At 45.8% G+C, this 27,172-nt stretch overlaps 1 protein-coding gene across 1 annotated transcript in view; it reads right to left on the minus strand.

Annotated features, from left to right (window-relative positions):
* The window catches only part of pou2f2a (POU class 2 homeobox 2a), a 39,052-nt gene extending 16,877 nt beyond the window's left edge, over positions 1-22,175 (minus strand). Inside the window, exon 1 of the mRNA XM_041044188.1 lies at positions 22,076-22,175. Within this exon, the coding sequence (XP_040900122.1) occupies positions 22,076-22,175 (100 nt within the window). The remainder of the gene's footprint in view (positions 1-22,075) is intronic.
* Between the last annotated feature and the right edge of the window lie 4,997 nt (positions 22,176-27,172).

Here is a 27,172-nt window from a genome sequence, read left to right on the forward strand (position 1 = left end):
TATTAATCAGTGGAGAGCAAGAGTTTGTTTGTGGATGTGTGTAAGACTGAACGGACTGGCCAGACCAGTCCAAGGACAGTGACAGACTGCACACTGGAGAGGAGGTGTCTCTCTGGGTCAGAGGTCGTCTGGGTAGCCTGGCTTTGGCCGTGACCTTTGTTCAAACCCCAATCTACCACATAACTACCAAACTGTGTGTCTTTGTGGGCGTGTATGTATGTGTGTGTGTGTGTGTGTGTAACTGTGTGTGCATTTGTTTGAGGAGCTCCAATAGTTGGCTGGTGAATCTTAGTGCTCTGGATGTGTGTGTATTGTACAGTTCATGGCCATGGGGGGCCTTCCTGCCCCAGGGAGGTCTGAGCTTCGGTTACCATGGAGACCGGACCTTGCAACACTCTAGCCTTGCCACTTACAGGATACTGGGCCGACAGCAAATGGCTTCAGTTGAAGCTGACTCATTAATACACTCTACATAACAAACTGTGCTATTATTAGCTTGGAAAAAAGCATAAATAAATATTAATAATATTTATTAGGGAATATGAGTTATGTTAATGTGTGTGTGTGTGTTTTGGCCACCGCTAGTTCGTAAGATAATGAACACACACACACATACACACATACATATATATATATACACACACACACATACTCAATCTGATAGTGGGACCCCAGGGAGGAGGATGGGGGGATGCTGATGCCTCTAGAGCACCATCAATCACTCCACTGTCAGAGAGAGGGTGAGGTAGGGAGGGAGGATTGGGGGTTACTAAGAGAGAGAAAGAGAAACAGCAAGGAAAATAAGGAGGGAAGAAGAGAAGGAAGAGAGTGATGGTAATGAAGGTGAGTGATAGAGAGGCAGGAATAAAATGACCGGAGAAAGGATGTTTGCTTGGGGTGAGGACGGTGGGAGGAAGACGGTGGGATAGAGAATGTGTGTATAATGGGTCATTGCAGGAACAATTCTGAGGTCTCCAAACCTGCTCAGTATCCCTCTACAGCTCGGCCCTCCTATATCTAGTGCAGCCTCAGGCCCGAAGCACACACTGGCTCTAATTCATATAATCCATCATATTCCTCTTCTTATAGAGGGGACAGAGCACGGCTCAGTGATGGACCCACCAAGACCTATACACAGTCCAACAGCAAGACTCTATTCTACAAGGTGAGAGATTTAAAATCCAGTCTAGTGTATAGGTGTGTGTGTGTGTGTGTGTTTGCAGGTGGAGCCCCATGAGGAGTTGCAGGATTATAAACAGTAGGTCTGGCAGTGTGGAAACTACAGAGGTTGAGGTTTTGTATGAGAAGCAAAAGGGGCTAAAACACATTCAGAGTGTTGGCTACCATGGGACCTGCGCCATCTCACACACACACATACATCCCACCTACACCTTTACAACACCTATTCCTCTCCTGTCCTAATACCTCTCAATTGCTCCTTTTCCTCTGGTCCCTCCGCCCCTCCATCCTTCTCTCACACCATTCCCCTCCTTTCTGTATCATCTCGGCAGCCCATAGGGAGCCGGGCTTGTCTAGACAGACACCACTCTCTCCCACGGCGCTACCAAGGTTGAAGCTCAAATCTTTTTCTTCGTTCCTCTCACCTCCTCTTCTTCTTCTTCGTCTTCTGCTCTTGTCACAAGAGTGAAAGGTCTACTGGGAGGGACTGGTGGCCTTCATCGCTGGCTCAAGGAGCACTGAGGACGCTTTAGACCAAACTGTTCACTTACGCTGACAAAGCAGGGTGTTGTGTTGAATTAGCCCTCATATTCTCCAAATCAAAACACAAAATGGGAGTACATTAGTTACGGCAACCGCTGTCTTTTTGCACTCTTTCTGCCCATGCACCTGTTTCACCTTCGCCTGTTCTTCACCTGCTGTGCCTCTTTTCCTTCAAACCCTCTCATCATCATCCCAGTCTTTTTTTTTTGCGACCTTCCCCCTTTTCTTTCTCCAGTGCAAACTTTCTCTTCTCCTCCTCTGTCTCTCTTTCTCTCTCAGACCTGCTGGTCAGCAGCAGCTGTGACATCACTGGCCACTGTTCTCCGCTCGGATTGGACACTCGGCCACGTTGCCAGGCAACAGCAGTGAAAGGTCTCAGTGTGAGAGTGTGTACGGCGTGCGCACGTATGTGTGTTTATGTCTGTTTATAGCTACGTGAGTGAAAGGTGTGTGAGCGATTTTCCTCGCCTTGCCCTTTATCTGTGCATGAAGAATGATCAGAACAGATCTACTTCTGTGCTTTATCTCAGATCAAAGCATGTAGATGATTGGGCTGCCTCACCACTCTCCTCCACCACAGAAGAAGAGGGATGTGTGTGCATTGCGTTAATGAAAAAGAAAGATGGTACGTGTGTGTGTGTATGTCAGTGTCTGCACTTGCGTCGAACCAAATAAATGTGGATCTTCATGTCGAATACGGGAATGTGTCTGTATGTTGTGTGTGTGTGTGTGTGTATGTGCATGCATGTGTGTGTGTGTGTGTGTGCGTGTATGTATGTGTGTAAGCCCCCGGGAGAGGGTGGTTATTGTATCTGACACAGCGGCTCTTTCTCGCGCCTCATATTTCTGGGCCGATCGATTCCTCTGACTCCCGACAAGACAATAATCGCACCTCCCTCTCTCACTCCATCACTACCATTATTACTGACCTCCCCAGGGAACAGACAGGGTGGAGGGAGGGAGAGAGGGATGAGGAGGGAAGGAAGGACGGAGGGAGGGAGAGTGAGGAATGAGAGGGGGGACATGGAGTTGACAAAATGAGCCTATGATGATGAAAAAGCAAAAAGGGACAATGTTGAAAATGAGACAGGAAGAGTTGGCCTGGAAAAGGGACATCAGCACGATAGAAAGGAAAAAGACAGATAGAGAGAGGGTGAAAGAGAGGAAGCTGGGATAAAGTAATGGAGGGATTAGGTCATAGGGAGAAAAGAGAGCAGGAAAGATAGGGATGTGAGGTGATTGAGTGAAAGAAGGAATGAGAGAAAACTGAAGCATAACAGGAAAGGACAGGAAGGAGGCCGGGGCCTAGGTTTAAAAAAAAAGAAAAAGCGTGCAATATAGATCATGGCAAGAAAAGAAAAGAGGACACAAGTGAAGGAGTGCAGAAAGACAGAGGGCCGAAACGGAGGGACAATAACGCAGAGAATTAGAGGAGGAGAGATGAAGGATTCGCACTATCTTCTTCTAATAAAGGAGAGAATGAGAGACAGGGACCGGGGGAGGGAGATGGAGGGGGAGGGGGAGGGAGATGGAGAGGGAGGGAGGGAGGGACGGGTGGGGGGGTTAGACTGAGGTGAAAGAGGGAGAGACAGAGAAATATATAGGAACACACTCGAGCTCACAGACAAAAACAGACATGCACGCAAACACACACACAGAGCAGCGCTGTGGAGGTCAGCGCTCAGAAATATTATTAAATTGACAAGAGTACAATAGTTGATTGGCAGGCTGACTCCTGCACTGCCATTCAGTGGAGAAGAATGGAGACAGACAGACAGACAGAGACACACACACACACACACACACACACACTCACACACACAAAATGCATGTACATCTGTAGTTTCACAGAACAATCAACACAGCATGTAGAGATGTAGAGACACACAGACACACACACACACACTGTCTTTTGTCTGTTTTGTGCATGCGTGTGTGTGTGTGCCTGTGGTTGCCTGTGTGAGCCTGTCACTGCTGTGTCTCTATGCTTTGAATCCAGATTACAATTACAGTAATTGGCTCTCAATTCAAGGGATTTCTGTTTGACCCGCTCACCTCTCTTTTCTCTCTCTCTCGTTCGCTCCCTCACCCATCCCCACACACTTTGCCTCTTTCTCTACCTACACCCCCCCCAAACCCCCCCCCCCCCCCCCCCCCCCCACCCCCACCCCCATCCCTCCTCATCAATATTCCTCCGCCTCCTCTCTACCTGTATCGCTACATCCATCTTTCTCTGGGTGCAGGGTTCTCTTATCCCTATTCTCCCCCCTCCACACACACACTCACCACACTTTATCCCCAGCTATAACAATCTTTCCTTCCTGTTTTCCATCCATCCTTCTCCCCGGCTGCTCTACTTCTTTCCCCTCACACCACCATTTTTGCCACTTTTCCTCCCTCAACTCCCCCTTTCTACCTTTCTCTCTCAGATAGTTGGAGAAAGAGGGAATCTATTGTATACTTTATTCATGCTGTATTTATTATGGAGAGATAGCTTCTCAGTGATACAGCCAGGGGGATATATTGTGCATTTGGGGAAAGAGTTGAAAGAGCGATAGATAAAAAGAAGGAGGTAAGGAAAAGGGGTGATAGAGGTGGCGGTGATGGTGATGGTGTGCTGGGGAGGTGGTGGTGAAGCGAGTGAAGAGGAGGGGGGGGGGGGTGGGGGGTGGGGTGTTAGGAAATTGGTCTGGCTAGCGGAACAGCTTTTCACCTCTCTCTCTCTCTTTTTCTCTCTCTCTCCCTCTCTTTTTCTCTCCCTCTCTCTATTCTGCTTTGTATTCTGCAGAGATGACAGGGGGAAAGCTTTATTGCTCCGAGTTTGTATCGATCGGGGCCCCTCTGAGGGGGGAGGCCGGAGGACGCGCTGAGCAGGCCCTTTCTCAACGACTGTGGCTCCAACACCCCCCACCCCCACCATCCCTCTCCCTCCAAACCCTCCTCTTGCTCGCTAGCTCGCTCTGAAATTCAAATTCAAGGCTCTTATTCTCAAAGGTTAGGAGAGGGAGAGCACGAGAAAGCGAGAGAGACAGAGAGATTGAATGAAAGAGAGTCGGAGGCGTCTGGCTTCTTCCCCTGACTGAAGCCCTGAATGGAGCTGGGATCTGATAAGCAGAGCCCACAAACACAAACAACGGAAGAAATAGAGAAATAAAGGAGCAAAAAAAAAAATGGCCAAGAGGAATATAACAGCCCCCATCCTCTTAGTTTCTTCCTCATCTTTCCATCTCCTTTTCTCTCTCACTAACTGTCCCTCCTCCTGTCCTCCTCCCTACTGTATCTCCATTTTTTTCCGTGGTGAGAATGATTTTGTTGACAGGTGAAGTATGAGCCGGGTCCCAGCATGCATAAACCTCTCTGCTTCTGTCCTTGTTAGAGGGACACAAGAAGAGCTGGGATCCACGACAGACAGAACGGATCCCATGTGGATCACGCTGTAGCTAACTCTAACTATTTCAACTACAGCAAAAAAAAAAAAAAAAGAAAAGAATTACCTCTCGCACAGGGCACTAGCACAAATCGCAAAATCAGGGAGTTAAAATAACAAATCACCCAGTGCTTCTTTTTTCACCTCTTCTGTTTGACAAGCTTTAAATAAAAAAGGGGGCAAGACCCAATGTCAAAGCCACAGCCAACTGACCAAACACTTGACTCATACATGGAAAAGTCTGTGCACACACACACACACACACAGCCTATTTATCCGTTAATGGCATGCACAGCACTGCAGTGAGGCTGGGGAGAAGAACAGATTGTCCATCAGGGGGTTACAGGGTTCAAGTCCATGACCAGAGGGCTAGAGGAAGGTTAGGGGGTTGTAGGTTCAACTCCCAGGGGGCGTGGAGCATCCCTGCTGTCTCCCATCCAACCACAACCCTCCCCCCCTAAATCTCCTCCAGGACAATATACCCCTCCCTCCACCCTTCTCCTCTCTGCTCCATCCAACTGCTGGCCCTTTTAAGCCCTGCTTAGTCTGATCACACACGTGTAAACCTGAGCCTTGCCTCCAGACTCTCTCTGTATGTCCCAGATGTACACATGTATGCGCACATGCTGGGCTGCTCGTAAACAAACACACACATGCACAGACGCAGACACACATCCGCATGCAATCATACAGATAACTCACTGATGCACAAACATATTCATAAAACTCCAATACACTAGTACAATTCAAATACAAATGATATGCTATTGCTATCTTCTGTTTTCCCACATTACAGCAAATCATTTTATTTTGACCTGCATCATGATTGAAACTGTTTCTACCTTTTCCAACTCTATCTCACTTACTCCTCTTGTGGAAAAGACCAAACAGAAACACGGCACTGCCTCAGCTATCAGTTGCAGCAGATGTGAGTGGATATGAGATATTTGTGTAAACACTGAATACATATACTATATATATAAATATATATATATCACTGATATTGCTTGTGTGGTTTACGTGCAGCTCCAGATTGAGTTCAGTGATAGAGTATACATCAGAGACGAGTGCTGTATGCTACACATCTGATTCGCAGAGGAATTCACACACAGGCATCCATGTGCACACACACGCACGCACGCACGCACGCACGCACGCACGCACGCACGCACGCACGCACACACACACAACCTGCCTTGTTGGCTGGATGGGTAGATTCATTATTAAACACACAGGATTTCACATGTAGAGACAGAATATGAATGCTGCGGATGTGGATGTTCACTTGTTCGCTCTGGTCTTAGCTCTTTTGCATTTTCCTTGAAACTCTTTAAGTTATTACACTTTATATTTACTTAGTACACTTGACACATTATTTACTCAATACTGTCATTCTGTTTCTCCATATTGTATTTGCAATACTGCTACTTTTATTTACTCTGAATATACAATACTTATTGCATGTCCAGCATCCCAGGGATTCCTCCTCTGTTGCTCTTCCTGAGGTTTCTCTCTTTCTTTCCTGATAAATTTTTTTTTCTGGCGGTAGAAAGACAATTTATACTGATTTGAGATGATAAATCACAGTGTAATTTGCCTGTTTATTAGATACTGCTACGTCTCAAGGCTTGGGAAAAAAGTACGATGGCCAAGCGAGCTGGATGCACTGCGGCTTAAGAAAACACATGCAAATATACTAAATACAAGCAAATTAAGAAAATATCTCCATCAAGTTAGCAACACATGCTCTGCAAATACACACAACACAACCAAATACAGAAATGAGCTGCAAGTAGCACAGACACGCTTTTTCTTTGATGCTTTGTGACTTTTGAAGGTAGTGAAGTCGGCTTCATTCGGCTGCTTGTCCTGACGGCACGCCACTGATCTATAAAGTTGTACTTGTAGAATATGGATTGGGACCTTCTACTGTTCAAGGATGTCTGCCTTGACGTCAGAAGTCTGAGTGATGAAAGACCATATTTTGGGAATGAGAGGCCTCAGGTGAGATGGTGTGTGCATAATGTCATCCTCCTGATGATAATACGCCCACGGTCATCTCAGAAAGCAGCCGTAACCAGGCGAAAACCACGGGATCCCACTGATTAACCAAAGGACCCTCACATGAGGCGAGGTCGAACAGCAACTAAACCACAACACGACTGCTGTGTGTGTTTACATCTGTAGGGCGGTCGGGCCGGGCCCCAACTCTCACGGTAATCGATGAACGAGGGAGGAAAGGGAGGTAGCGGGCGAGGAAGGGATGTGTGTGGGGGAGGGCGGGTGGGAGAAAATCGGTAAAGAAAGCAGGTTATCTCCCGTCATTAGGGGAGGGGGAATCCCCGTCTAGAGGGGGAGAGGGCGGGGCGGGTGAGGAGGGGTGAGGGAAGACCGGGGTTCATTGATAAAAAGGGAGAGAGGGAGGAAGAGGGGAGAGGGGGAGACTATGTTTGGCATCGAGAGAGAGCAGACAATTATCTGTATTGATTAGAGCGGCCCAGTACTGTGAAGACTGAGAAAACTATGACTGGATCAATAGAGAGAGAGGGGGTGAGGGAGAGAGAAAGGGAGAGAGAGAGAGAGAGTGAGTTAGGGGATAGACAGACCAATAGAGAGAAACAAAAGACAGAGATAAAAGATACATATAATGACAAACATAAAGAGATAGAAACATCGTTTATGGTGCAAAGAAATGGCAAAGACCCAAGGTGGCATAAATGGTAAGAGGGGAGACAGGAAGAGTCAATGAAAGCACAAGGAGATACATTACATTGTTGATGTCATTACTCTTTATCATTGATTTGTCAGCACAACCACAGAGTTCATTCAACAAGCCCACCAGAGCCCTCCCATCACCACAGCACACAGCTCAGCAGACACAGAGGGAGAGAGACTAAAAAAATGACGTTAACTAAATACACAGCGAGTCACCACAACCTGACCACTGACAAACCTGGCAACCCAGAGAAAACTGACCGTCAGTTCTGTCAACAACAAAAGCCAAAGATCGTGGATTTATTGAGAGAACTAAATACCGTGTTCCCAGCTGGGGAGCCCATTTATTCCAATGTAAGATGCTCACCAGGTGCATATGACAAAAGTTTTTAGAGTTTCCTCAGACTTTTTTTGGGGCCCACAGATCATGTGCTCTTGGTCCCTTTTCCAGCTGAGGCAAATAAGAGAATGCACATTAGAGACTTCCTCTGGCTGCGTTGGCTGACCTGCTGGTTCCCTGCACGCATGAATGACATGAAAACATTTTGTTTGTATTTGTATTCAATTGTGATTTTTTTTTTTAAAGTTTTTTTTTTGGGCCTACAAAAGCAACTGCGGCCTCTACACCAAAATCACCTCATAGTCCCGCGTCCTTCCTGAGAAGAGCCAAGTTCATTACCAAAACAAAACCTCAATACAAAATTTGGGGAAAAAAATGACCATGCTTTAGAAGCAGAAAAATATGATAGAGAATGCCATAGTCTGAGAAACCACTTTAACAACATGTAATCTCTCTTTTATCTATCTCATATGTATTCTTTTATTTATTTTGAATGATTTCATTTTATTTCATTTTATAGTATGTAGTATAATAATGTACTTGTTTAAAGTATATAGTGAGCTATCAATTTATTATCATCTTACTAACATTTGCCATTTACCATATTTATATTGTAAACCTTGAACAAAATGCTTTGACAACATACAATTCTGGCCATGCCAATTAAGCAAATTTGAATTACATTTGAGAGAGAGAGGTGATAAGAGAAAGGATTTGAGATGAGAGAGGGGGAGAGAGTGTGTTTGAGGGGGAGCTTTGAAAAATATCAGGAAGGAGGCGGTGTTCAGGTAGGGGGCCTTGCTGTGGGGCCTCTTTTTGTCCAGGACAAAAAACAAAATGGTGGAATAGGGGTGGAACAAAAGGCACAAGGGGGGAAACAGGAGAGTGACAACCTGTCCCGAGTAAAAACATCCTGCTGGCATACACCCCCCCACACACACACACACACACGCACTGATCCCTAATCAGACCCCACTGAATGTGTGTGCAAGTACCCAGTCTCCACACTTATGGTTGCAACTTACATTTCTTGGAATCCCTGGCCCGATTACCCAGGCAACCCAGAGACCCACACCACACACACACACACACACACACACACACACACACACACACACATACACACGCAACAACACAGGGGGACCGCATCTGTCATTCCTTAGTTTATTGGACATTACAAGATGATAGAATTCAGCCTCCTACCCTCTTGATGTATTTTGACACAGAAGAGGAACATATTGTCAGAAAAGGTTTATACAAAAGCAAACAAATAGATGAAAAAACATAAACTCTGAATGGGGGAGCTGGGCTGGATATTGAGGAAACCTTTGGTAAGGGCAGAAAATGTCAGGTTTGACAAATGACCTTTTAAACATGGAGCAGATGTAGAGAGTCATGTACACTGTGGACAGAGGGCTGCTCAACTGTCTGTCTCTTAACAGCTAGTGAAAAGATAAGCGTCACTGTTCCACACTGATGAAATAAAACACTGACATTACCACAAGTTTAAATCAAAATCTGGAACAAACCAAAGTGATTACTAAATCAAAAGTGAATTTTATTCTGGCGAGAAGGGGTGGAAAAGCAGTTTCAGGTGTGTAATAAAGCCACAGAGAAAGGAACAAAAAGAGAGGGGGTGTGCGTGCAAAAGCATTTCAGATGGGGTGACATAGATGGAAGAAAAGAGCAGTACAGAAAATAAATGGAAGGAAAGAAAAGACAGAAAAGCACAAAAAAGACAGAGAGGAAAGGAAAGGAGAGCAGGACATGAATTACAGGTGTAAAGTTATGCATGCATGACATCACTGGATCCCTCCTCCAGCCCTTGGGAATGGGCACCTTGGAAACGGTCGCTAAGGGAACAGAGTACAGAGAGAGAGAAAGAGAGGGAGAGAGAGAGAGAGAGAGAGAGAGAGAGAGAGAGAGGGGTGGACAAGATGGTTGAAAAAAATTCAAGAGGTAGAAGACGGGCAGCTAATGAAACACTGAATTCAACCTCAAAAAGAAAATTGGAGGTGGTGGTGGTGGTGGGGGGGGGGGGGGGGGGGGGGTCGTCGTGGTTGGGAAAAATGTGGTCATTCCCTAACAAACCGGTGCTTACTTTCCTCATATCCCATTCGGCAAATGGGCCACCTCTGATAATAAAGGGTGAAAAAGCAAGCTCCATCACAGCTAAAGCCTGCATTGTCCTCCTCCCCCATATACTGTGACCTCTCATCCACTCCAGTCATTTAGAGAAGGGAGATTTAGTGCAGCGCCGAAGCAGCGTGATGGTAAAAACCGGCACACGATAGAGAGGCAGAGATGGCCTCGGGTCTCCGGTTTAACACATGGAGAAATATTGATGGAAAAACATGTTGATGGAGAATGTGAGGCCTGGTATAGTGAAATGTTGGCTGTTAATGTATATGGGTGCTTGGAGGTCATTTCAACCAAGAAGCTAGAAGCTTGGTAAGTGGATTGAGAAATTGAAGTTAGCCCACAACACCCACTTTGGTCTTTTGAGGTGCTGGAGTAACAAACACACATGCCCACGCCCACAGGAAAGAACCACTGTGCCATTCTGACCTCGGCAAACTCCACTCATCCCTGCACAAGGTGCAATGTACACACACACATACACACACACACACACACACACACACACACACACACACACACACACACACACACACACACACACACACACACACACACACACACACACACGGCAGCTGAATGGATGATCTTTGACTGCCTCTCTCTTCTCCTTTGACCAGTAAACAACTCATTCCCAACTTCAGCGCCTGATCAAAATGACTGCATGCAGTCACCACAACAAGTAAATGCAAAGACAAAAATATATTTTGCATCACCAAAGTGTTGCAGAGTTTATGCACATAACAAACACCTGCATTTTGCATGCGGCATATTTGCAAAGCAGTATCATATACATATCAAAGGCTCAGATTTGGTATGCAATATAGATTTCGTATGTATGCATAATATGTGATCAATATCTGTTGCTGAATAAAACATGCCGCTGGCTTTGACAGGCCGATTTGAAATGGAGATGCTATGCTAATACAAAAGGCTTTGGTGAGATTGGCCCTGAACCCTCCACATACCAGCAGTTCACATTTAGACGCTCTCACCTGCACTCTCCATAATGCATGAGCTGCCTGAATATATATCACCCCCTGCACAGCTCACTCACCCACACACACACACACACACACACACACTTCCACATGCACGACAATGCACAAACACACCAGTGTGTGCACAGTGACATGGGGAAGATAGCCATGCACGCCTACATGGTGGCACATATGCACATACACGCTCATGCCGTCCACCACAGCTGAACGTAAAACAACATGAAGACACAGACTCCATGGTGAGAATCTGATATCATACATGTACAAAAGAAAGGAATACAGCAGGAAGAAAAAGCCCACTTTGTCCCAGAGAGAAAAAAAACAAGAAAAACAAAACTTTGCTATAATGTAGAAGCAGAGTTTGGGAACCTTAAATGGTCTATTTTCTATTTACTGGCATTTTTTTTGCTGGCAGAAAAACAACATAACTGTTTTAAAAGCTTTGATTACTATAAAACACATAGGGGCCACATACAGTAAAAAAAAAAAACAGATGACAAAACACTGTTTTTCTTCTTTGATCAAGTGGTGTGAGACATACAGGCAGTGCTTAATCAAAACTCTGGTAAGCCATCCTGAACTTCTAGGCTTTCAGCAGCAGGAAACAGGGTCAGGGTTGCTGAACAGCTCAGTGTGAACTGGTATGGAGTTTGTGTGTGTCTGTGAGTGTGTGCGGGTTGGCTGTTTGTTTGTGAGAGACCATGTTGGTGGTGTTTGTGGGCTCCCAATTAACACCACACACACACACACACACACACACACACACACACACACACACACACACACACACACACACACACACACACACACACACACACACACACACACACACACACACACACACACACACACACACACACACACAGATTTCTTGAAAGGTAGAGTCAGCTGAAGCGAGGAATGAAGAATGGAAAGTCAGAAAAGTAAAGACAGTTGAATTGTAGTTTTTACTGCAGGGAACATTACAGCTGGCCAGCTTATGATTTACATTACATTACATTATTATGATAACCCATAGTAAATATGCATTTACAGGGTAGTATGTCTGTTTTAGAAGACAGCTGAATTTACTTAGTGCTTCGGTCTCTCTCTGTCTCTCTGCCCCTGCTGGTCTTTAACCTTGGCCTCTGGTGCTTCTGCCTATCGCAATAAAGTCACCCCTCCTCCTCTTTCTTTACCTCTCCCTCCCTCTCTCTCTCTCTTTTCCTCCTCCTCCTCCTCTTCCTCCTCCTCTCTGTCTCTCTCTGTCCCCCCGGCACCACTGTTGTCCACTGTTCCACTCATTCATAGTAAACACTATTGATTTTCAGCAGGGAAAATAAAAAAAAGGCCATGAATTTTAATGCCCCTATCTGTCCCCTTCTCCATCTCTTCCTATCCCCCCCTGCCTCTCTCTTCCCTTCACCCCCCTCCACCATCACCACCTCCACCTCCACCCCTTCTTTCCTGAGGGGAGGATAAAGAGATGGGGATCATGTGTATGTGTGTGTGTGTGTATGCCTTATGTGTGAGTGTAAGTTGGTGGTACGGGGAGGGGGGTTGCATTTCTCATTTCCCAGCTGTGCCTCTCTCACACAACTGCCCCCCACCCCTCCCAAACTCACCCGCTGCACCTTTCCTTCTCCCCATTCTATCCTTCTCTCCTCCTTCGTCAGACTCCTACTCCTCTGTTGCTCCCCTCTCATCTTCACACAGGCTTTGACTCTGGGGAGTGGAAGCAAACGATGCTCCACACACACACAGAGAACCGATTGTCACACACAGATAGGGACTGTCCTATTCTGCTCATGTACACACACTTAAACAATCACATGCACACACACCACAAGTGATACAACTTGGCTATACTTGGTCAAGGCCACGCACAGACACAGGCAAAAGACCTGATTCACAGACACACAGGCACTGTGAGTGAAAAAAGTCATTCACCATCACCACATTTCAGCAGCCACAGAGTCAAATATTTAAATTTTCTTCCATCTCACTAACTTCCTTTTTCTTTCCAACGACTTCCTGCTCTATCCTCGTTCTTGTTGCATTTATCTACCTTCCAACAACCCCCCCACCCTCTCTCCTTTCTTTTCTCTCCCTCTGTTGCCCTGCCTCTCTCTCTCTCTTCTACTCTGTGTATTGATTTTGCTATAAGCGGTGTCCCGGTTGCGACAGGTTAGTGCAGACAGACAAAGGCAGACTTCATCAACCAGCGTTAAACACAGGAGCCACGTCCTCAATAATCACTCCATCACACAAAAGACGACGAGAGAGAGAGAGGAGAGAGCAGAGAGCAGAGAGGAGCGTGTAGAGAGTATTGACAAATAGTGAGGAGCAGAACGGGGGGGCTGGAGTATTTTCAAGGTTGTCTTATTGTTTTCTTTAATTTGTAGGAAACGCAAGGAGATATTTCATCACCTGGATTAGACACTGGGAGATTCATGTATACAGACATGAGCAAACTTGTCTCATGTCTTAAAACTTGTGATTCTATTTCCCTTCTCTTTGTTGCATTTGTCCTTTTCTCTAATAAGCACTCTTCTCTAATGTACAACACTGGCTCCAGTAGTGTCTTTAAACATTTTTGGAGGAATTTTCTTTTACTAACCTCATTATAACAATGAGCGTATGAGGACTTTCCTGGTCTTTTCAAAACAGTCTGAATTTATGTGTCTTTGTGTGTGTTCATGTGCATGCGTGTGTGTGAGTGTGTGTGTGTGTGTGTGTGTACACATATCCATGTGTGTAAGCAGACAGTTTTCATCTCCACTTAATCTCCTGCTCCTAATTCAGAGTGTACATTGAGCCGCCTAATAGGATGTGACTGGAGCGCCTGCTGCAGCGCTAGCTAGCTAGCCGCTAATGAGAGGACCGCCACAGCCGGAGAATCAAAGCGCTTCATCAGCACTCCTAATTACTGTAAACCTTGTTAGCTGGCTGGATAGCTAACATCTGCTCTCGCTAACAAAGTATACCCAAATATAACACGGACCTGGCCTGTTGTGTCCGAATGAGAATCAAAGACTGTGCTGCTACCACACCCAGTGATTTCATTGTTCTACTCTGCGTTGCAATTGTAATTACAGCAGAGGAGGTTTGTTGCTGTTCAGGTTACAATGAAAAGCAGAGGAAAAGAAACCAGTTCAAGTTCGAAACTATTTACATTGTAACGACAATCAATACACCTTTTGTCCATTAACATGTGGTCACAGAGGACTGTTGGAAAGCTTGTCTGTGATGTTTAACAGCTCACTGAGGTCTGATGGTGCTAATGTTGCCCATCTATGAAGCAGCAGGTGTGTGGACAGCAGGTTTCCATGTAGCTCTGTCTGTTTGCCCGCTCACCCCCTCTCTATCTCTGATCAAAGCACTTCCTTTCAAACCCCCACCTCACCCCCCAACCACCACCTTCTGCTGTCCCTCTCTTCCTCCTCCACCTCCCTTGGCCTCCACCTTCTCCCCCGATCATAATTTGACTGATGATTACACTTGTCACTCAAGGCAGCATGTGGCCAATTAGGCAGAGGAGTGACAGGGAGGGGAGGGGAGGGGCGAGCAGGTTGTGATGAAGGGGGTGGTCGGCAGGAAATTTGGGTTGCAACTTTTCATTGCTTGTTCCACTCAGGTAGCCTTTTTAGCTCTTAGCTGTGGGAGAAACAAATATTTGTTTCTGTTCAATTTTCCTTAAGAGACTCAAGAAACATCCAAGAGCCTCTCTTTCGTTCCCTCTTTCCGATGCTCTGGCCTTGTCTCACACTCTCTTGGCCACTTCAGTATCTCTCCATGTTCCAGGGTAATCACAGACTCATTTAAAGTCACTTTTGTACACTACCTCTGACTGGTGGTTAAGAGTGCGACCGCAGACTAGGCTTTTATGGGCCTTAATGTGTCCTACAGACACTTTGGCAACCAGGCGGCTCCTGCCGAAGATGCGAGTAGAGAGAGAGGGAATGAGAGGAGAGGAGAGAAAGAGAGAGAGAGAGAGAACAGGACATGTGAGGCCAATAGCCATGGCGACTTAACCAGGCTGAAAAAAGGGGGAACGAAAGAGGATGAAAGAGGAGGGAGGGAGAGGGACGTGCACAACAAAATGGACAGAACATGGGAGCGTCAAAAGAAAGGGGAGAGAGAGGTCACTTAGTCACTCCTTCGGCACCCCCCGCTCTGTGCCTCCTCCCTCGTCCCCTTTACAAGCAGACAAAGGGACAGAGGGGTGCAGCCCTTGTACAGAAAAAGGAGGGGTTTATGCCTCCCTCTGTCACCCCCTCCTCCTTTTCATCCCCCCTAATATTTACAGACAATCACTGAAGATGGTTGGTATGGACATATTGGAGGTATAAAAGAAGCCCAGCTGGAGCAATTAGCCATCACTTGATATCAGTCACTAATGGCTTTTGTTCAAAAATGCTAATTTAGACATGAAAACAAATGATTTATTTACATGTGATTTTTAGCATTTAAAAGCAGTTGTATAAAATTCCTTCTTAACTCTCTGCTATTTTCAATATCCTGGCACTTGCTCTCACAAGCAATGAGAAAAAGAGTGGGACTATGCACTTATAAAAGAAAGGCAGAGTAAGAGAGATTGCACCAGGGAATGAGAGTAAGAAGAGGTGGTGGAGTACAACAGATTAATTTCAGAACAGAGTGCTCCTGCCGAGAGAAGGATGGAGAGCAGGAAGGATAGAGGGGATAAAGAAAAGGGAAAAGGCTGAGAAGAGAAAGAGAGGAGGGAGATTAAACATGCATTCAACTCTCTCAAAGAGCTGAGCTGCTTTTGGAGAGTCTTCGTTTTGTGTGTGTGTGTGTGTGCATGTGTGCGCACACTCCAGAGGGTGCATTTGCGATGATGTGACATTGTTTATAGCAGACGTGTTCGCTTGCATCCGCCTCAAAACCCGATCAGTAAGCACTCTCATCCACCCTCACTCTGAAGGACAGCGGTGAAACCCTAAAGGTTAACAGGACCCCTTCATTACCATAAATCTTATCAGCTAAATGAAATGGAGAGAAGGACCCCTGATTTAGTCATCTGCTCTGCTGGGCTAAGGGGAGACACCCAATCAAACCCCTGGATTTTATTGGTCTTTTTTATTATCTAAATGTACTGGCACATGAGCGGGGTGGCAGAGGTGACAGCCTGCGGCAATCAACAACAAAAAAGACAGCGGCTGGCGAAAACACATTGTTGGTCTGTTTATGAGACCACAGTCATCTCAGCAAATAGACTGTTCAGACCTTGCGTGCGTTGCAACGAAGAAATGCATGAAGCTTTGGCCCCTCTGACCAGGGGAATGCAGGGAGCCTGCCACTGAGCCTTTGCACTGATGTTTGAACAAATCAGGCGATCCTGGCTGAAAAAAAAAAATCAGCTAATCAAGTGTTCAATATGGTCAGCGGGACTTCAAAGGCTTGTTTTGACTGCCTAGTCTGATGAGGGTGATTGGCGGCATGTGGCGAGGCCAACCCTGATAACAGCCGAGCCACTGCTGACCAAGCGTCCGCACACACACACACTCGGAGCTCCCCCATGTAGAGGTCAAGAATGCTTGAGTTCTCTGTATGTACATCATCATCATGTTATTGAAGGAGAGAGAGGGAGAAGCAACAAGAATCACAGAAAGTGGTATAAATCAATAGCCAGAACGGAGTTAGGTCGTTTGTATGTGTTTATTCCTGCTGATATGTTGATTAACTGCCCTCACACACACATACACACAGAAACACACAGATACACACACTCCATCTATACCTCTCTGTGTGTGTTCTCCAGGTGATTGCTCTGATTAAGTGGCCTGCTCACCCGGCCTCTGATTAGGACTAATGCTGGGCTGTATTTCACTGGACACAGCGACCGACTGCACAAAATTATTCCTCCGAGTGCGAGTCTGTGAATGTGCGTGTGCCAGTCCTATGACACAGTGAGCAGAGGACACACTGAAGAATAATGGATGGCCTATGGATGAATATGTTTCCTACTGTGGATGCTATAAAGTGTCTTTGTTAGAGTATGCATATTTAAAAGCATTTGTGTAAAGGTCATTGTTTGGTGAGAAAGGGTGTATGTGAGTGTGTATATAGGTGTGTGGTTATGCTTATTAATGGGCTAAAGGTTGATGAGGATGTACTGCGTATGTATGTGTGTGTGTGTGCGTGTGTGCGTGTGTGTCCTAGTCTGTCCTGTTCCCTGGGAGAAACTCAATACCACTCACTGCTGCTAATGAGCTGTGGGACCTCATCAGCATTAATACTACATTAGTCTCAGCCAACACACACATCAGTGCGCACACACACATCAGTGCACACACACACACACACCCATCCACATGCTATATATAAATACATCCTACTGGAGCATACGCACACCTGTGCAAATCCATAAAAAGGTAAACAGTTAATAGGATTAAAAGGAATTTTCAAATCCTGCTGCAACACAAATAACACACGTTATCATTACACACTTAGAGACTGGATTTGTGTGGTTTAATCCAAAACCATGAAACAGGCTTAATTCCCAAGTGGTAGATATCAATTTTTAAGACAAGACTAATACTAGAATTACAAAGCATGTAATTACAAAAGCAGGTGTCATTACTTGCTCACAAATTATGATATATTCTCATAAACAAGTCTTTTCTGTTTTCTGAGATGATTGTAGCAATGGCCCATGATGAATCATTTTCTCTGAACAAGTTTTGATATTTTGTTAGTCTCATTACACAAATGCATCCGTTAAGTATACGACGTCACTGCTGCGGCTCCTTTGGGCCTCGTCACATTGTCAAAGCGTGCTGGGGCCATCCACGAGAGCCTAATATACGTAAATAGACGAACCGATAGCCCATTAGCTCCTGAAGCATTCTGCCATCAGCCTGCTGCATTCAAAACCCCGTGGCTGGCTCATATACTGCAATCTAATTCTACTACCACAGGGAGAGTAGAGGAGGGAGAGAGAATTGTATTGTGACAGAGAACAGGAGGGAGTGGGAGGGAAAGGGAAAAGAAGAGGAGAGAGAGAGGGCTACAGAGAAGGAGAGAGGTAGCTTAATGCAATAAAGCATGTAGTATTGACATCTTTCTCGTGTCTATTGATTCCCCATTATGTTGCTAACAAACCCAGGTTGACATTTTGTCATTTGCAATCATGTTAACACTGCGACTTGCACGCTCCCCTCCACAAACCGATCTATACCTACACACACTAGTTTGCACGTGTGCTCATGCTTGTGCACACACACACACACACACACACACTCTTTCTCTCTCTTTCTCACACACAGAGCAAATGGGTAAGCACATGCATGGTCTCACATCATGTAGCAATCGAAGACATGTGCCAGCGCCCCGTACACATGTAGAAATGTCTTGAAAGTAGCCAGGAAGCACAGACACAGAACTCTAGACGTGGTGATTAATGGACTAAGACTGAGCATTTTATTGGAACTGTGTGAAATAAAGACATCAGACTGGGCCTTCACCGTCAGGAAATGTGATGAGGAACACAAATATCAATAACTGTATTGTTAAATGTTACTCCGTCTGAAATGCAGAGACAGGAATAAAACACCTTCTGAGAGACTAAAATCTGTGGTGTGTGTGTGGGTATAAGGGAGTGTGTATGTGAAAGAGAGAGTTGGACAGTATACGGTAGGAGATGGTGGTTAATGGTGTGTGACAGAAGGTGCATAGCTGAGATGAACTGAATCTAGGTGTGTGTGTGTGTGTAAGAGTTTGTTTGTGTGTGTGTGTGTGTGTGTGTGTGTGTGTGTGTGTGTGTGTGTGTGTGTGTGTGTGTGTGTGTGTGTGTGAGAGAGAGAGAGAGAGAGAGAGAGAGAGAGAGAGAGAGAGAGAGAGAGAGAGAGGCAGTCTCCAGTCTCCTTGATGTCCCATCATATCATATCACAGCATATCAAACCCTGCACTGTGTGGGAAACCTGCGGTTTCTCCTCTATGTCCCATTAAACTTTCATACACCAGTTAATGCTGATGGCTTCACAAACCACTTTACTACACAAGCACACACGCACACACACATACACACAAATAGTTCACATCGCAGTGGCCCTGACCTGTACCTTCACAGACACAATGCCATTAAAAATAGAACAAAACCTGGATCAGTTAGAGCAGCCTGCTATCCAGGTGGAAAACAGTCTAACATGCTTCTTTTATGCTATATGATGGTTCGTCTGTTTCATGACAATGTGTGTGCGTGTGTGTGTGTGTGTGTGTGTGTGTGTGTGTGTGTGTGAGTGTGTGTGTGTGTGTGTGTGTGTGTGTGTGTGTGTGTGTGCCCCCACAGGGGTTGTGCTGGAGTGCTTGAGGCCTGTTGTAACATGAAAGAGAGTGAAAACACAGGGGGCGGAGAAGGGTCAGGTGGGGCTGAGTCAAACACTCCTGCTGTGACCTCTGACCCCGCACAGAGCTCGAACTCAGAGGAGTCAAGGAGCTGCCACCAGTCAAAGAGACAAGTTAACTGAGAGCTCAAGTCAAGGGCCCTACACCCCCCCCCATCCTTTGTGTGTGTGTGTGCGGGGGTATTAAAATGTCCTGTGTGAAATACCAGTGGAGGCTGGGAATCTGGGAATGTCAGATTAGAGCTCAAGGGCACATCGGCTGGACAAGACAACAAGTTACTGAAGGCATCTCTGTGGTGTGTCGACTCTGTCTCAGTACTTCTCTGAGTAATCTGTGATGAAAATGCCGTCCCTTGTTGTTTCCCAGTGCACAGTCCTTGTAGAAACTTGTTTCAGTCCTCAGATGCCGAAGTGACCCTGCACCCTTTTAATGACAAACCCTCTAAGTTTGAAAAGGACAGCACCTTGTGCTGCGTTATCAAAATGGAATAAAATCAGCATACCATTGTGAATCACTGTTATCCCACCATCTAAGGAATTCAGCCGCCTGTGTACACATCCCATCAGTTTGCCTGCTTATTCAGATGCTGGCCCTGGCCTGGGACACTGCAACATAATGGCTCATCCGTGGTTTACTCTCACCTCTCAAGCTCAAACTAGGTTTTCCTCTCCCTCCTCGTTTTTCACTCTGTCATCTACTCTTACTTCCACCCGCTTCTCTCTCTCTCCCGCTCTTTCTTTCCACATTTTTTTTTATCTCATTCTGACATTCGCCATTTTTCAACGTGCGGAGCGCGAAAACTCCTCCTTACCATTCCCCGCTCCTTGGCATCGCCCCCCCCCCAACCCCTCTCACTTCTCTCCTGTGTGTATATCTCAAGAGATATGTTGGGTAACAGGCCCCTCTCATCCCTCTGCTCTTTTTTTTCCGCCCCTTCTATCACCTATCCCTTCACTGTCACAAGCTGTGCACTGTTGACTGAGTATTTGGAGTAAGGGTGAAGCCTGGCATCTCTGAAATCAAATGGGCTTGAACTGATCTGGAAATGAGAGGGGAGCTGAGCACCGGGGGTGGGTGGGGGATGCCTGGCCCTTTAAGAGCCCTTCTACCGGCTAAGGTCCATACCAGCCACATTTACTCACTATTACGCACTGATACGTAAGTTACGGTATGCATATGCATTAGTGAATAACTTTAATAGTCTATTGAATGCGTCGGAAATAAAAGCCCATTGACCTCATATGGTAGTTTTCACCACTTCCCCACACTCTGCAGTCCTTTAGTGTACACAGGCAGGACAGAAAACACACTACAGCCAACGCATCCTTCCGTCTCCAAACATTTCGCGGGGGTAAAAGGCTGAGCAGCTGTTGCATGTCTGAGAAACAGTCGAGGTTGGACTGAGCTGGAGCTCTCTCACAACGACAATCAGTGACACACTGATGCCGGCCTGGCTGCTCCCACCATGCGTCCTTTTATTCCGCTTCAGCGCAGATGAAACGCAGACGGCGCCCCGGTCCCAGCCAGCACCCTCCCCCTCCCTGACTCTACAATCCCTCCGCTTTCAACCGTGCGGCAACCAAACAGCAACGGGACAGAGAGATGTAGTCGCTGGAAATCTGTTTCCAGTGGTGTTTACAAAGATGCGAGTCTTGTCCCCGGACCAACACGCAACTCAGAACATCAGAGATGTTCGGCAAGCTCAAAGCCGAGTCACAAACAAATTATCTACAAAAATAAAGCACAATGACAGAACTGTATGAAATAAACGAGTGAATAACAATGTTTTCTGCCTCTCCTCTTGCGCGTTTGTACTTCTCCGTGCACCTACTCTCTCCTTCTATCTCCCTCTCTCCCTGCTTCCACCGGCCCAGGAATCGATCTCCGCAGGATCGATAAGTTGGCATGAATATTCCCTGCCTGCCGAGAGTCTAGTTGGGGAGAGACGGAGGCTGAGGCTCAGGCGCAGGCAGTGGAGGAGAGGGGAAGGATGGGGACGGAGACGGCAGAGAAAAATACTCGGAGAAAGGAACACACAGGCGGCGTGGAAATTAACAAACACATGGGTGGAACAGTGGCGCATCGTTCCACAGAATGGACAGCAAAAATGGACATTTTATGCAGTTAATTTTCAATCAGTCTGGACACTCCGGCGCTCTCGGAAAAAGCTTCTTTTATTTTAACAACCGCCCCGCAAGCGTAAAGGACTCTGTTTAAGCCTCCCAAAGGAGCCGGAAGAGTGTGTGTGCGTGTGTAAGTGGGTGTGTGCGCCGAAAGCTCTCCCCGCTGCAAGTGCATCGGCACCGAGCAAGGCGGGGCGGGTCTGCATGGCTGACCGACATGGAGGAGGTGTAGCAGGGAGAGGAGAGAAAAATGTCTTACCGGAGTTGGAGCGGAGAGCCAGAGGGGACTTGAGACGCCAGGCGTTGAGGTCAGGGGCAGTTCTCTGAAACACGAACGGCACCGGCAAGGGAACAAACATGATCTTCCTCCGGCTTCTTGTTTTGATGCAAATAATCTGACAGAAATACTGTAATAAGCTCTGTCCTCTTCTGAAGCTTCTGTGACTTCGTCCGTTTCTCTGGTAGACAGCTTTGGGGAAATATTTGGTATGGAGAGCTCACAACATTCGCCGTTAGGTGTGTACACATGTAGCCCCAGCTGCGCACTTTTATTTACATTGGTGGATGTCGACTGGTGGCCGGCATTAGTTTTGGTGTAAATGTGCATAGAACATATATGTAGGATGGTCCCTTGAGTGCAGCAGTTAGCCTACAGTCCAGACTAACACACAGACGGATAGAGAGGAGATCAGACCCCACTTCTACAGGCTACAGGAAAAGTTGTGTTACAATTACAGGCCTATTGTGGTAGCTTTATAATAAAAGGCTGTGTGCCACCTGCCTGTCGTTGATGCACCTGCGTCTCTCTGTTACCTTTGCACTGCTAAAGCGTTCTCCTTGAGTAAACATAGAGGCCCGGGAGCTTATTTTATCCTCTCTCTCCTCACCAGTAATGTTTCCTAAAGGTGTGAAAAGGCATGAGAACAGTCGCTAGCCTACTCCTGTAGCATCACCGGCCGGGCTTAGCTTTGGTATTCGCTTTGCAATTTAAAACACCATAATAAATGATGATACATAGAAACAGACAAGACAGTGTAAAAGGCCAGCAGAGTTATAAAGTCTTATTTGGATTTCTGTAGTATTTGGTTTGATCTATTGTATTTGGTCTCTAGCTGCACGCGCTCCCTCTCCTCTCTCCTTTGCATGAAGGCTACATTCATCCGCTCGCGCAAAGCAGCGGATCGCGTCGCGAGCACATTTAAAACAGCTTCGTTAAAGGCTATCATCAACAAATAAATTAACAAGTGGGGACAAGGCTACACGGACACACACACACACACACACACACACACACTCGCACACACATACACACAAACACAACGCGCGCGCTTGGCCCTGACGCTCCTCCTCCCTCGCTCTCTGTCACAAGGCAGTAATTAAAACGCAATCAATCGATAGATAGATAAATAAATAAATAAATAAATACAGCGATTAAATAAATAATTTAAAAAAAAAATACTGAAACACAAAACAACGGAAATAAGAAGACGTAGAGAATCCAGGTTATGGTGTCGCGTTTTATCGGAACACTTGCCTATCTCCGTCCATCCGTCTGTGTGTCTTTTTTTTGTCTGTCTGTTTGTCCCCGTTATTATTTGGGAACCCCAATAGCTCATTCGACCCGGCTCCCTCCAGGATTGTAGCGATCTGCCACTAGGCTGGCCGCAACATTGAGGCGAGAGAGGACCCGCTACTACTCACACATCACCACCCCACCCCCGCACCTCCCTCCCTCCATCCCATCCTTCCTCCCACCCACCCCCATCACCCACCCACCCCCATCTCCCTCGTTTTCACTACCGCTGCAAAAGGTATCCTGTATTGATTTCTGGACGCCCCCCCCCCCCCCTTAATAATACCGGCTATAATGATGCCAATGGTGATCAGTGCATTACTGCCGGCCTGCTCGGGAAGGGATGTAGACCCGATAAGAGAATCCATGGATACCTATAGGTGCTTAACGCTAATACCTACCAAGATACCCAGCATGCACACAATTAAGGTATCTCATCACTGCTACTTTTAATAAGCCCTCCTGAGCGGACGGGGGTGTATCGTTAGGTTATTCAGATATAGAAAGACAAGAGCGACCACTGCTGTTCCAAACATGAGAAATAAAAAGCTGGTCCACAAGCTGAAAACGCATCTTGGTGTTTTCTTTAGCTTGTGTAAACTAAGTGATGTAAAAGCACCACATGTACGACCAACTGTGACACCCTTTAAGTAAGTGTATAAAAATCCACACACTTTACAAACAGAACTACATTAGAGAGCCCAGATGTCAGGGGATGAGCTCCTCCATGACAGAGATGATCACCACCCTCCTCTCCCCCTCTCTTCCCTCCTGCTCCCGGATCTTGTTCTCTCCGTCCCGGCCACGCATGCCGGTCTCCCCAGCATGCCTCTCCTCGCCTTCTGCCCTCTCCCTGCCCGGAACGACATGTTACACGCTGTCAATTACAGGCCAGCATCAGTCAACGCCGGGCTCTTACACACCAGATTATTGTCGATATAGATTTTTAAATAGAAAAATCTATACCTTAAACATCGCAGTCAATACGGGCAAATCAATAGGAATGAGCGAGCTCTTGCTCCTGTAGGGCCTGAAAGCCCCATCCCGCAGGACTGTTTATATCTGCTCAGTTAATGCTGCGGCTGATTAGGCCTGTTTTAATGGAAATTGCACATAAAATAAATGATTTTTCCTATCATCACCAGACTTGTCATTTTCTCAGTCATCAACACACAACCATGCTGTCAAGATATGTGTGCTGCACGCTAAACTGGCAGACTCTTAATTATGAAAAATGTGTCATCCCCTGTAGTAGACAACCAGGTTTTATTGTCCTTCTCCCTCCGCTTCACGTATGACAGATGACATCTGCAGGTCCAGTGAGGGAGAAGAGGGGAAGGGAGCAAGAGGAGGAGAGGGAAAATAGGAAGAGAGAAGGAAGGGAGACAGAGGAGAGAGATGAAGAGTAAGGAGGGGAGGAAGGAGAGGAAAAAAAACTGGCAGAAGGGAGTAAGGTGGGGAAACAGTGGGAGAGAAGGAGGGGAAGGGAGGTGAGGCAAGAAGAGGAGAGAGGAGGAAGAAGGAGGGAAGGGAGAAGTGACTAGTTGTCCTTCAAAGACCCCCTTCTCTCCACAGAGGGAGCCATGCGCGCCCCTTTCCCTCCTCCCTACACTCCTTCCAGACAAAAGCAATTATTTCTTGTAGAATGTAGTGTGGTTGTGCGCGTCTGTGGAAGAGAGGGATGGAGGGAGGGTGTGTGAGATTGAAGGAGGGGAAAATAAGATGGTGTTGGAGGGGTAGAGGAGGATGGGGAGGTGAGGAGGAGGAGGAGGGATGCTAACACCTAAAGCATCCACCCCTTCATCCTCCACACACTCTTCTGGCCAAACTCTTCTTTTTCCTCTGACACAACCGCAAAGACAACATAACACAACAACATCAACTAGGTATTCACACGTGTGAAAACACACCACTGTCAACACACTTGCACACAAATTTCAGATGTATTCACAAACACAATGATGATGCTGGGATCTCATTAACCTACAGCAGGTGTTAGAGCTAAAAACTTTTAAGACAGAAAGAAACTTTCTTGTTCTTACTCTGTCTTTGACTCTCTTGCACAAATGTGGTCATGTGCTGAATTCTGATTTTCACCCAATTAAATATATTTTCCCTCATCATGTTCCTCAAAGGTTTGCAGAGTTTGACAAGCAAAATACACACATTCAAACACACAGAATACAAAGGCTAAGATACCTGGCGACAACATCTATCCCCTTTATCTTTGTTTCTGTCCCTCTGTCTGTCTGTGATTTTGTCTGTCTGGGACTGCCCACCTAAATTCAGCCGACTGCCCCCGTCAGTGCGTTTCGTGCTTGGTGCCTATAGGGCCCCTGCAGCGAGTCGGTCTCTAGAGTTTCGCTCCCCAAGGACTTAGAGAGACCCACGGGTCCGAAGAGAGAGAGAGAGAGGGAAAAAGAGAGTGGTGGAGGGAGAAACACAGGGAAAAAGGGAGAGAGAGAGAGAGAGAGAGAGAGAGAGAGAGAGAGAGAGAGAGAGAGAGAGAGAGAGAGAGAGAGAGAGAGAGAGAGAGAGAGATCTCCCCTGGGGGGCCGCTCAAGCCAATAACCCCTGCTGGACCACTCTCATCGGGGGCCCATACGGTCCTGATTGTCCACCTCCCTCCCTATCAAGCCTCCCAATCCATACAGAGATATATAGCCAGTTCCATTGTTTTCTAGGCTGTATCTTCTCCCTGCTGTATTGAAAAATGTTCTTCCAAAATTGTCTCTCTTTCTCTCTTTGGCTCTTTTTTCACGCAGAGAAATACTGTAATGGATGTAATATTGGATACTGGATAGTAAAAGCAAAGTTCAGGGATTAAGGATGATAATTCTACTTTTAATCATCACATACATTTCTAAAATCTATTTCTATGGAGGTGTCCTTTGTAAATCAGTATTTTCTTATTTTCTTTCTGTACAAGAATTATCTCAATATTTGGTTTATTGAAATTAATAAAACAAATAAGGCTTTAACTGAGGATATAAAACGTTATATTTTTAAACTCTATTTATTGCTACTTTTACAACAAATTCTAAACAGGTCACAATTAATAATATTTCTGTTCTAAAAAATTTTGAAACTTTTATTAGGATATAAAATATACTATTTATCAATTCTCCATTAGGAGAAATGTAAAAAAACAATTTTTCATTTGTTAATACATAGAAATCCTGTATATAAGCAGGTCATTTATAATACTCCTCTTCTTTCACCAGATTATAATATGAAATGTAAATCCAAAGTTAAAAAAGTGAATAAAATGATCCAGACTTTCTTTGCATTTGTTTGTCTAGTTGGCGCTTGGGAACAATGATTAACAATTTCTTTTACAATAACAACTGTTATTCAAGAATGGCCAGATACAATTAGATGACATTTCCAAAGACAAGACACAATATTAATGTAACGGTGTAAACTGAGGGCTAATGAAAAAAAAACAAGCTATGTTTTCCTGCTCTGAATTTTTTGGTTTTTGGGTTTTTTTTTTTGTTTTTTCCTTACAGATAGTGGTTTGGTTACATGGCTTTCTCCTCCTATACTAGTTAGAAACAAATATATTCATAGGGGGCAATTTCTGCAATTCCTCACCGCAACATGTTTTCCATGTCATGTGCTGTGGGTCAGGATGTGGCATGAAATATTTATCCAATCAGAAAGAGCCAGAAGTATCCTTAGGCTATACATTAGTCATAACATGGGCCATGCATTAGTCATATAGTTTATTGCACTCTTGGTAATTGCCTGTTATTCATTCTGAATGATTGATTTGTCCGG

This window comes from Toxotes jaculatrix, chromosome 8 (assembly GCF_017976425.1).
Source record: "Toxotes jaculatrix isolate fToxJac2 chromosome 8, fToxJac2.pri, whole genome shotgun sequence".
Classification (NCBI taxonomy): domain Eukaryota; kingdom Metazoa; phylum Chordata; class Actinopteri; family Toxotidae; genus Toxotes; species Toxotes jaculatrix.